The sequence below is a fragment of the Camelus bactrianus genome, chromosome X (genome assembly GCF_048773025.1).
Source record: "Camelus bactrianus isolate YW-2024 breed Bactrian camel chromosome X, ASM4877302v1, whole genome shotgun sequence".
In the NCBI taxonomy this organism is placed as follows: domain Eukaryota; kingdom Metazoa; phylum Chordata; class Mammalia; order Artiodactyla; family Camelidae; genus Camelus; species Camelus bactrianus.
The window spans coordinates 16,197,612-16,210,822 of NC_133575.1; the positions used below are offsets into that span (position 1 = coordinate 16,197,612).

At 34.3% G+C, this 13,211-nt stretch overlaps 1 protein-coding gene across 5 annotated transcripts in view; it reads left to right on the forward strand.

Moving 5' to 3' along the window:
- The window catches only part of CNKSR2 (connector enhancer of kinase suppressor of Ras 2), a 242,166-nt gene that overhangs the window by 95,516 nt on the left and 133,439 nt on the right, over positions 1 to 13,211 (forward strand). For all 5 annotated transcript variants that reach the window (XM_074360056.1, XM_074360057.1, XM_074360058.1 and 2 more), the window contains exon 6: positions 8,868 to 8,987. In XM_074360056.1, coding sequence (XP_074216157.1) covers positions 8,868 to 8,987 — 120 coding nt within the window. The remainder of the gene's footprint in view (positions 1 to 8,867; positions 8,988 to 13,211) is intronic.

Here is a 13,211-nt window from a genome sequence, read left to right on the forward strand (position 1 = left end):
CTGGGCAGAAAGGAGGGTTGGTTGTTTGTTTGCAGTAGTAGACAGAGATGTCTATTAATGTGAAATGTGAGAATGAATCAAAGGAGACTGGACAGCTTGAGTTTCCTTGGAATTTGCCATTAAATATAATGGAACAGATGGCAGAGTGCAACCGTAAAGGACAAAAAGAAGTGCAGATATTAGGGTACTGTTTTTCTGAATGGCTGTCAACTGATGATAAAGAGTAATGTATTTCACCTCTCGATCTGATACTCCCTCTCGGTTAGGCTTTGTCCTTGATTACACACATTCCCTGGCATGTTGGAGCCATCGGTTTTTGCTCTGCCCAGATCACTGTTTTATACAGTAAAACAGTTACAGGGAATCTGGAGTTCTCTTCAGTTCTGTACCCTACTTCCTGCCCATTCCTACCTTTCATTACAGGCTTTGACTCTGGGGAGAGAAGCATTCCTGAGAAGCCATTTCAGACCTTGTGCTTTAGCAGACTTACTCTGCTTGTCACAGCCCTGCTGCTCTAGTTGGTGAGCCAGGAACACTTTTCAGCTTTGATAAACTCATGGAAATGCCAGGCTAGGCATGAGCATTAGAGTCACACTATTTATGTTAGATTGTACTGAGCTCAAATACACCTTTGACGTTAACCAACAGTGTGGTCTTGTATATGGCATTTAATTGTACTAGCATTTTAACCCCATTGTTTTTATAAACATAATAAGAGGAATAAATAGACTGAATGCCTATTTTATTATTTTACTGTTAGTATTATCTTTTAATTGTATAGTACTTTACAGTTTACAGGGCATTTTCGTGAATGCTGTCTCCTCTTCTCTCTCCTCTCTTTATTTATTTTTTGTTTGTTTGTTACTTTTTTAGGTTTGATTGTGAATTAGGCTTATTTTGGCCAGTTAACTATCTGTTTTATTTCATGATCTTTTTGTATATAATTTTTCCCTTTCTTTAAATGTTGACCTCTACTCCTAAGATCCATTTCGGCTGTGATTATTGTGCCTTCTCTGCTATAGACTAGAAATGGCTAAAACTGTATAGAACCAACAGTTGGGTTAAGAGAAGAGCTTGGAGGAGTAAATAAGCTCATCTTAGGCTTTGCGCCACCGTCTGCATCCTGTCGTTTATGTAGCCATAGTTTTCCTCCCCTAATCTCCCAAAACCTTGAAGATGTAAGTACTAGGGCAACACCATGCCCCATAATAAAATAAAAGTGATCATATTAATATTTTACTTTTAGAGATGTCTTAAAAACAGTGCACTCTAATGATTTTATAAAAATAATTTTCTTTTGGTCTTCAGAAGGTCCTTTATGCTGTGAAAAGGCAGCTTTGCCAGTTAGTAGACTCTTCTCTAAGCTGTGGTCTTGGTCCATTGCAAACTGAATGCTTTTGTATGGTTGACATTTTGGCTGTAACTGTAGCATTTGAACATACAAATTATGGTTAACTGCATTAAAACATGAATTCTAATACTGGGTTTTGTAGATGAAAAGCATTCAGATGCTTTTTTTTTTATTTTGAAGTTAATGCTATCTTGGCCCCCCTTCACAATCTTTCTGGCCAGCCCAAAGAATTACACTAATACTGTTACTGAAATGGGCACTGATTTCTTGAGTATTGTATTAGATTATCTTCAGGTTTTGGCAGTTTGATGGTTTATTGCCTTATAAATTATTTTAACTATAAATTAAATTCCAGACAACCGATGTCCTGTTCAGGAATGAAGAAATCCAATCAGAACATGATGGAGTTAGATGTTTGTCTTTTCTGTGATGGAAAAAGATGTATATATACTAAAGGGAATGTGACCGCACATAAAAAATTAAAATAATCTGTTTTTAGTGTGCCTTACTATAATTTGGATAGACAGTGTATAAGTTGATATATTTATGGATGTTCTTACTAACATCGTATTTGCTGAACACAGTATGCATTGTAAAATACTTTCATAATCAGGCTGACTCTGAGTGTACAATCCTTGTTCTCAAAGAGTATTTGTTTTTGTTGTGGAATCAAGTGAGGAAGAGTAATGCAGAAAGAGCACCAATTTGAGAGTTAAAGAGGTTTTGTGTCCTCATCCCGTTCTGGCACTTGTTCACTTCAGCTGTGAACAAACTAAATTAGCCTCTCTGATTAAGTCAGGGGATTGGAGTGTCTGATTTTAAAGGTCTAAATGCCATAATTCTTTGATGACTAACTCAAAATCAGTAGAAAACACGATGGCCACATAAAGAGATAAACTGAAGGACTGTCTTAATCTAAGACCACACTTAATGTGATCAAAGAGACTGGATTTTTTAAACTATGGTTTTTGTCACCCTAAATGTAAAGATTTCTTCGAGGTAATTGAATCATTCTGGAGATGGAAATCACACAGTAACTTAAAGGAAGCTTACTCTAAATAATTGTTAACCTATGATAGAAGAGTACTTATATAGATGTAAAGAGACTCTAAAGCTTGTCCTCAGACTCGGGGAGAGTACCCAAGGAAGGACAGCTTGTAGGTAGACACCCTCCCCCACACCGAGGATAAATCCATGATTTATTCTGTGTTTATAATGCTTTTAATCTGGTTTTTAATTATCGTTTTGTTCCTGCAGTATCCCTTCAGCACCTTTTAGTGACAAAAATTTAACATTGTGCTTATTGTGCTTATTATAAAGCAGAAATATTCATAAAGTCCTACCTATTATCATAGAGCAAGCACTGAAGGACGAATTTGAAGCTGAGACCCAGTAAATTAATAACTGGTACCATGTGATTAGCTCTTTTCTCCATAAAATCACATATGACAACTTTGAATTTTTCTACTATAATTAAAGACATTGCTTCCAGGTTTCTGCTGTTTGTTCCCTATTTGCCCATAAACTGAATATACAATGCCTGGATTTTCCAGAAGCTCATCCAGTTGTAACAAACTGCTTCACTCTTGCTATTTGAATCTGAAGTAAATTATCTTCCTAATAACCTATATCTTAGTTGAGCCACTAATATATCCAGATCCTTATCAATCGTGAGCCTAGAAAGTAGGGTGCCTTCTAATGAGTGCTCTCATCTGTCTGGGGACTCCTGGCTCTATTTCCCTATTGGAAATCAGAGGAGTGGTGGAGGCTCTTGTCTCAACTTTCATTCATATTACGATGTCTCAGGAAGGTCATCGTAAGTAAGCTGGAAGTGTCACGAGTCCACTTCTTGCTCATCAAAGTAGGTGCACAGTGGGACTGATGTTCTGTCACTGTTCAGTACTAACCTCATAATTCTTAGATGATTGTTGTTTTTAAAATGTTCTTGCTTCTTTTCCGTTATCAGAAACACAACAGCAGCATGCTTAACATCAGTCATGTTAAGGACAAAGCCAAATATTTCACTGGAAACACTATCCCAGGTTGTGAAATCCTTGAATGTAGCAGTTGCCATTTGAATCATGTAGCAGATACTCAGTGATTGTTGATTTAATGAAGCAGTGGTGGTGGTTTCTTTCCACTTTGCTAATTGTTTTATTGACTTTTCCCCCACCATCAGAGTTCGAAACCTAAATGGATCACAGTTTTCTAGGCCTTGTTGGAACAAAGTTGATATGACCTTTATTATTTATTTGCACCTACAGTTGCTTTCTGAAGCTATTTGAAACTCTTAATCTTTGTTGTATACAGATATAATTTTTACATTGGTTTAAAATTGAAATTTTACTCTATCATATTAGTTTTTAAGTTTAAAAATTGTTTCTCATTCAGTTCTCTTTACTCATATGAGCAAGAAATTCTTCCTGCATTAGGAACTATGTATGTAGAATAATACTTTTAAATATCAGTTTAAATTCTGTTTGTGAACTCTTTCAAAGTTACCAATGATTGTTCACTCCTGTCTTGTTAGGAAACTATCATAGCTAGAAGTGCAAAATTGCTAGCTCAACAGTACTCAAGTACTGAGGATACTGTATTTCTGAATGAGGCTTACATCATTTAGAGTTCTCACTGTTTAATATTTAAATAAATGTGTAATATTTTGTAAAAAAACAAAGCCTGTCTTGTTCACCAGATACAATGCAAATGTATCCTAAATTGACACAGAGTTGCATGATTTTTAATACTGAATTATACTAACATATAAGCCAATGACATAAATACATGCTGTCCTCTAGACTATTTTAATTGAAGTATCCATTTACCTCAATAACTACTTTAGTGTGTATACACTATTTACCAAAATTAAACTTTTTGTTTTTATTTTCCATGTTATTGATAAGAAACCTGGATTGTTTAAGCTGTACTTAAATTGTAACTTTGATGACATTCTTCCATCTTAAATGCATATTCATCTGTTTATTGTTTGCTCAGTTTATCTTAGTTTTATACTCTTGTTCCTTTTATATAATGTATATACCCAGAAGTAGGAATTTCCTTTTGTAAAACCTTTTGTTAAGCTTATGAGCCTGAAGTTCTTTCCTATATCAGATGAATTTCTGATTTTTAATCTAAATTTAATCTTCATTTCCTCCAATATACTAGAAGAATAACTGACCAGTACTTCCCTTACTTAGAAAAGTATAAATAAAAATACTTTTAAGTAGCTCAGTCATGTCTGTCTGGCTAAGTGTGCTCCAAGGCTGATAAAGGATTTCTTTCTTACTCCTTACCTTTTCACTATTGTTTGTACTTAGAACACTTTCTGCATTTCCTTTCTTTTTTAAAATACAGTAGCTGAAGCTTCACATATTGATCTGGAAAGTGTCTGGTAAATTCAGTAATAATGAAGGAATGCTGTTCAGAGATAATGAAATAATGCTATCTGTTATTGGTTAGTATATTGATGTTGAGTTGCTGTTTTTCAAATCTCCACAGTGACTAAAATGTTGTTTTTACAACTGTTAAAGCCGTTATTTATTTTATACTAAGTGCGCTATATTCGGATCTTTTTTTCCCTTAGGAACTTTCAGATTTGGGTGAACCAGCCATACACAATATATGCAAATCTATATAAAATATAATATGAATATAGAACATAGTATGAATACCTCCCATTTCTTCCTGAGAATATGCTCTATTAATTATATTAATTCATACTTGAAATTAATATAAACAAATGGAAAGAAAAAAAATAACAAAATCATTAAATCCAGCCTGTGACACTCTTCTGTTTTTAAAAGTTTCTTAAGTCATAGCTAGCCCTGTCTGTTAACTGCTATTCAGTCACTAATCCTTTGTTGCCATCTTGGGTAGTTTATAACAGAATCCAGAGGGTCAGTTATAATACTCATTACCATTTTATGTTCCCTTTAGCTTTATTAAAGGCATATTACTTACTAGGCTTTAATTTAAAATTTAAAACTCTCCTTCTGTTTTTAAAACTTAAGATAAATAGAATTTAAAATCCTTTGGTATAAATATTACCAAAAAAAATCAGAAGAATCCCTTTTATACAAGTGGTTACCAGTCATCTTCTACGTAGAACAGAGTTGTCCTTTTGCTGCTAAAATTGCTTTAAGTTTTCCCAGAGAGCTATGTCTTTCACAGTCTCAGATCTACTAGTCCTTATCTGAACTGCACTCTAAATTGCAGGAACACTTGCAGGCTCACCTTATATTTCATTATACTGTGTAGTTTAAACATGTTATACAATATCCATTTAATACTGACATAGATTTTTAAACAATACAAAGTGAAACTGATCAAAAACAAGTAGAGATTTAAGGATCGCAATAAGAGATGGTAAGCATAATGATGAAGAATTCAAGTGTTTCCTTTGCCAAGGCAATGACCTTGATCTATTTATTTAGCCTTGTTTTCTCATCTGGTAAATTGGCTGTAGTAATAACTACTTCAGGAAGTTGTTAGAAGGATACATGAAATAATGAAGTATTTAGCGTAGTGCCAGACACATGAGTACGTACTCTATAATATTGTTGTTAACTTATAATAATAAAGAATGTATTTTTCTTGCTATGCTATAATATAGTTAATCTTTTTCTGGGATACACTACTAGGTAGCAATAAATAATACAGTGTTTTAAAATGATAACAGCATAATACCACGATTTCACTGAATGAACAAATTCACTTTTTACAAGAACATGTTAAATATATTATATAAAACAGGCAGCAGTCTTTCTATTATTTTTTCCAAGATTTTTAATCTATTAAATCCTGATAGCTTTGCTGGTAAAGTCAATGTTTTGCTCATCTCATATTCCCAGCAGATCTAGCACATAGGAGGCATTTGGCAAACAAAATTACTTAAGAAGAGGAATCCGAAAAAATGATTTTCAACTTAATACGGTGGATTTAATTGGTGTTTTCTTTTTTGTTAAAACTTTTACAGTCTAGTATTTCTGCCTTTCCTCTTTCTCCACTTCTAAGTGCTGCCAGTGCTTGAATAGGAGAGCTACTATTGCTCATTACCAGTGTGTTACATGAGGGCACGAGTGTTGTCTTGCACACATGTTGGCCCATTTTTATCCATTACCTTCCTATTGATTTATACATTGGACTCTTGAAATATGCTTCAATTTGTAGAAACCACAAAGTGTTCCTTTTAGCATACTGAGTTCCTAACTTTCAGATTATAATGCAATTAAAGTATCCTATATAGAAACCCTTCAGAATTAACAATGTTATCTTTCCCCTTGAGACAAAGAGAAAATAAGAATGAAAATGTAACCACATATGGAAGGAAAGGAATCTGAAAAAGATTTAAATCTACTCCAAGTTGTTTTTCTTCCTGTCAAGCAGCAGCAGTTTGAACTGCAGCCAGTTTTTATATGTTAAGTGCTTCCATTGTATCCTTTTCCCCATGGCTGCTGATGAATATTTTCAAGAAGAATTTAAAATAACACAGAGAGAGAAAGTGGGGTCCCAGGATGGGCTCCATAGTATGTGAGACCCAATGCAAAATGAAAACATCGAGCCCCTTGTTCAAAAACAGTTGAGAATTCCAAAATGTCAACAGCAGAATATAATACTAAATGCACGCCCTTGTGCGATTACACAGGTCACACGTCCATGAAGCCGGCCCTGTGGGGTTCTCTGTTTTTAAGAGGTGGTCTTCCTGTTGGCACTTTGCTTAGCAGCTCTTCAGGGTAAATGCCTTCATTGTATCTCTTGAGAACATTGAAACTTGAACATCAGAGAGAGTACAGCTGTGAACTGTCCATCATGACCAAGCAGTGTGATTACTGGTCATTGTAAGATGGTCAACAAGGCCATGGAACTAAGAATAATGAGATAATTCATCCCATGAATGGGAGGTGAACCCTATAAGGGTCGAGAAAGCAACAGGGAGAGAATAAGCATTTATTTAGTGTCTTCTTTGGACAGGATCCATATTAGGCTCTTTTTTTATACGTTATCCTGATCTGTCATGTAAGCGATATGAAGTGATTTTATTACCCCATTTTCTACATAAGTAAACTGAACCCCAAGGATATAAAATGACTTGTTCACAGTCACACAGGAGGTAACTGGCAGTGTGGGGATTGCCTAAATCTCTTCGTACCAAGCCCATGTTCTTTCCATGCTGGCCACTATCAGTCCGTAGATGCTGATAGCCACAATAAAAGTGCAGCCTTGAGAAGCAGATGCAAAAAGCAGGACTGCAATGAGGGAGAGAAATTTAGCCTGTCAGTTTCTGTGGAGTAAGGAAGCTGAACCCAGCACAGACTGAGGCTGTAGACAATTTATGAAATGTAGCAAATAAAGTCATTATCCTGAGCAGGCGGAGGGAACTATCTCCCTTACAGTAGAGTGATGCAGTGGTCACAGAACGAATGTAACATGTTGGAGATGGATAGAAGGTCACACCCTGAGTGCTGCAAAATTGTGGGTCCTCTTACAGTAAAGGCAATAAATAAATAAAAATATAATAAAACAGTCTCAAATGGTGAACAATCAGGCTTCAGTAAGTATATTAAGTCTATGAAGCATCCAAGGGCCAGAACATTTTAGAACACTATATTCCAAGCTTCATTCACCTGTGTTCTTATTTATTCATGATTTTACCATGTCCAAGACTTAACCATACCATTCTGGATATAACGTACATTTAAAATCTATTACTCTCTATCAGCATGAATAGATTTGTCCTAACTATAAGCACTAGCTTTCTGTCCACAGTCAAGCCAATCTACTAATTGTTACAGGTCATTTGCTCTTCAGTTTATTCAGCTTATATTTATTGAGTACCTTATATGTGTTAGGATTTGTCTGTTATGGATAGGGCAGGAAGACAAGTCAGATGAGTAGGACATAGTATATGCCTTAGAGGGTTTTAGAATGGAGTTATCATGCAATTTTAGACTGTTCCTAGAATACTAAGAAAGCAGGATTGAGGAAGTGCCAGACTTTGCCTGGAGGAGGGGGCAAACTTTATATAAAGGTAACCTTGAGCAGGAAAAAGTAGACAAATAAGTAGAAGGAGTCCACCAAGCAGATTTGGGAGATTCATCTTCCCTGGACTTTGGTTGGAATTTTCTTTTTGACTTTTCTAATTATGAAGTAAAAACCATCAACATTTTCTAAATTATTGAATTCACTTCCATCCAGTAGTTGTTATCAATAAGTTCTCAGATTATTAAGATTGTTTAGAAACAATCATTTTATTTTAGGTCAGATGAATCAAATAATGGAAACAAAACATAACCATAACTTCCTTGAATATTTTGCTGCATAGTTCTTATATCCATAATTTAGAATATAGGTGTGTTGTTTAACCTGAATACCTTTTTAATACAGATTGTATAGAATAAAATGCCAACTACTGTCTTCTACTGTTTCTTTTATTTTTCCTTGTAAAAAAATGTTATAATAAAAAGTGATGTTTATGCTACTTACAACATGTGTTTACCATAATTTTTGTTGTTTTCAGTGTAAAACTCTTTCTGGAGTCTGTGACCACATCATATCCCTGTCCTCAGATCCTCTGGTTTCACAGTCTGCCCACCTTGAAGTGATTCAGCTGGCAAACATCAAACCAAGTGAAGGGCTGGTAAGAGATACCATGTTTATCAGAGCCTCCATCCTCAACAGCTAATGATTTGGGCAGAACAGCCCCCGAATATGGGAATCTATGAATTTTAATAAAGTTTGAATGTTTTGGTATATTTTTCTAGAGGAATTAAGGTAATGGGAGTTAGTCATTATAAGAAATTTTGTAGAGATAAATGAAAGAGAAGTTTAAATGGTGATTTCTGAATTATCCTATTTACTTTGATAAATAAATTCGCTTTAATTATATTTTTCACCCCCTACCAAAGTTCCTTAGGTTTAAAGGAAGTTTAAATTAAGAACCATAGTGTTACCTTACCCATGCAAATGGTTGTTTTGTTTATTATGCTTTTATTTGTTGCAATTTTACTAGGTCTCTCTTCCCTTAGGTTGTGTAAGCTAAACAAACTCAATATTCTTTATAACTCTCATCCATTCTTTCTTTTAAGGGTGAGTAAGCAGATGGCTATTGCCAAAACAAGGCTAACATCTATGAGATGTATTTTTTATTATGTAATAATAAAGATAATCATTTTCTGTATTTTGTTCACCTGATTAAAAATTGCATTGGTTCTAAATTTAACCCAAGGGAGAACTTTTTCTTTAATAAGCCTCTAAAAAGAAAGCATATAATATTAATATTAATGAGGGAGAAACAAAAAAACCAAGAAAATGGATAGAAAATACCTTACCTACTACACAACTGTTACATGTTAGTTTGGTTCTACGGTGTTTCTACTTTCTCCTTATAGATGAATTTTCTAAGGATACTATTAATGATATTTTAGGAAATAGCAATCTTGGAAACTAGTGTTAACAATTTAATTCAGATAATATATTCTTAAAGCTCTCTAAGCAGGTAAATTCTTACGTGGGTTTTCTTCTTCAGTTGTATATGTATATCTATATAACTGTATCCGAGGGGAAAGCCTTCATTGATTACCAGTGATTTTTTTTAGTTTAAAGCCATGTGTCCTATAGAGTGACTTTTCTCCTGATATGTAGCAACTTACTTTTGGGTAACCATAGCTCTTCGTGCTTTTGTGGCTTTTATCCATGTTTTCCTGGGAAGATGGAAACCAGCATCTAAGACATAGCCAAAGTATGTTGTCATTGTAACCTAAGTGTTATATCTAACTTTGATTAGTTTTAAAATCTTATTTCTAACATTTATAAAGTTACTTGAAGTAATAATGATGATTTTACATTCTTAGTATTCTTTTTTTGTTAACTTTACAAAGTACAGTTTTATTTAAAACATCTTTCCACCTATTAAAGATTTTCCTTTCTATATCTACCCTTTCATTAGTTCTGAAGGAAAGAAAGCTCTCTACGCATGATTTGTAGAATGGGAAATTATGAACTAATGTATTATATTAGACTAGATAGAAGTCAGAAAACCTGGATGCAAATCACTTACATAAAATATAGCTGTGAGTGTGATCTGGAGGTGAGGGAGTAAATTTAACCTCCTTGGCCTTGATATTTCATCTGCAGAATTTTGGGGGCAGGAAGGAGTGGACTAGTTCCTCTCTATAGTTTCCTCTAGCTCTATAAGTTTGTGGTTCTAAGAATGGTATTGTTCTGAGAAAAGAGCCTGATTTTTTCCCTCTAATTGCCACTGAAATCATGGGGAAAAATAACCATGTGAAGTGAGTCAACACAGTGCTAATTAACGGACTGGATGAAGTCTTGGTGGTGGTGTTTTTCTTAATGAAGGGATAACCCTGGACAGGTCTTTTATTTTTTTAATTCCAGGGAAGTAGATCCGAGTCTGCTCTTTGGAATAGTCATGAACTTAAAATGCTAAGAACCAGATTCAGTTAGTATGGGAAAGAGCTTCAAGAGAAAAGAAAGGAAGTGCCTACCATTTGCCAGGTATCATCCTCACAGCTCTATAGAGTAGGTATTAATTTTCTCATTTTGCACATGAGAAAATGGAATTACACATCTTCACCAATTTGCCCTGTATGACATACAGGTAAATACACAGTAGAGGCAGGGTTTAAATCCAGGTAAATCTAAATGAGGTACATCTTATGAAAGCTTGTTCCATTATCCCACATTTAAACTTGAAATTGGTAATGTGACATATGAGAAGTTTAGGGGGATTACTTTAAAACTGGAACTACTTAGAAAAATCCATTGTAAAGAACAATCGTCAGCACTTCATTGGGAAAGTATTTCCAAGAGAGGGAAAGAAAAACCTAGCATATTGAATATTAATAAAAAGAGTTAATTATAAAACTATTTCTTGTGATTCATTTTAAAGAGGAGATGACCAAGTAGAATTTTTATGTGACTTACTCAAGGTATCATTGTAAAAACCAGCCACTTTTAAGTAAGTTTCGTCAGTCACATTTGAAATAGATTTGAGGATTTTGGTAACATTTAACATGTGCTTAGCCATAGGAAGTGTCTAAATGAAGGAAAGAAATAGAAAGAGGTGGGAGAGTACCAAGCTTTAATGAAGTTTAATCAGCTTAAAACATCTGCAGAAGCTCTTCTGCCTGTTTCAAAACAGAATGTCTCTCATAGGTAAATAGTAACTGTTTTGTTCTTGCACTAATAGGCTGGATAGATCGTTCATCAGCTTTCTACCTAATTAGTCCTATCTCCTAGGACTTCTTATTTTTGAGTCCTGGGCATTATAAGGAATGATGGGAAACATGCTTAGTAATGGTTAAAACATATCAAACTAGTCTAAAATGCTTTTAAACAGCAATAATTGGCAGAAAATTAAAGGAAGGAAAATGAGAGCTACTGGAACATATCAGAACTAGATCAGAGCCAAGAGATGGGTTGAAAAGAGAGGAAAGGGCTTGGGGGTCATCCTTGGGGAAGCCTCTTTGCCTCAGAGTTCTTCTGCTCTTTAGGCACTTGGACTATCTCCAATTATGCCTTATTCCATTGACTTGACTATGAGGTTGCTTTGGCTCCGGATGGTTAACTGACTTTTGGAAACAGTGAAGCAAATGTTATTTTGGCAAGCTGAGCTAAAGAGAGGGAGCTGTTCGAGTCAGCTCCAGAATTAATTAATTGGTTTAAAAAAAATGAAAGAAGAATGAAAATTTTGATGAAATGGAAGACCACATTTGTTCAGTGCCAGAAAAAAGAGCCATTTGAATTACATGTCCTCCTGCTGTTTGACCATTTCTCAGAGGCGACCAGGTGATGAGATGTATTTCTGTGGACTGTTCGTTATTCAGAAGATGATTAATTTGAAATTCATTCAAGCAACTTGTTTCTTCTCTTACTTTCTTTTGGTGCCTGACTTTTGGCCATTTTTCTCATTAGTACTGCAAGAGGGAGATGAGAAGGATGAAGAAGTCAGTCTTGATTATTAAAAGCAATTACAACAAATGGTTTATTTAGGTTAGAAACAGAAATATTGCATAAAACAAAATATCTTCATTCTCTGGGGCATTTAAAAATGTGCTTTATTTCTATTTTATTGCTCATAACTTTGAAGTTGCTAGAATTGAACTCTGTATACATAGCTAAGATCCTTCTTTAAGCATTTATATTTTTATCCATCTGAAAAAAATTAGATTAAACATAAATTATATAACATTTAATTATATATAAATAATGATGAAATCCTCTTCCTATAACTATTAGATACTTGCTTTAGCTTACAATTGCCACTTAAAGTTCCTGGTATGTGCAATAATTACATACAAATTTTATTTCCTAAGTTATAACTAGATTATCTCCATGATTTCCTATTATCCCAATGACTATAATGTCTTTTCCAAACATTTATCTTACTTAGGTTACTAGACTTTCTCTATGACCTGATCATTTATGAAACAATGTAGAGCTCTTGTCAAACACTTTAATTCATAATCAGTAATGCAGTGTTGAAAGAAGTGTGGAGACAAATATAATAAACTTCTGCTTAGAGTTGTCAGAAAAAATGGGTGATTAAAATAAATTTATAGAATATCGAATCCAGTTACTCTTTTTTGTGTGTAGATAGATAGATAGATAGATAGATTTGAAGTATGGTCAGTTTACAGGGTTGTGTCAATTTCTGGTGTACAGCATAATGCTACAGTCATACATGAACATAGCTATATTCATTTTCATATTCTTTTTCACCGTAAGTTACTACAAGATATTGAGTATAGTACCCTGTGCTATACAGTATGAACTTGTTGTTTATCTATTGCATATATATTAGTATCTGCAAATCTTGAACTCTCACATTACACAGAGTGTA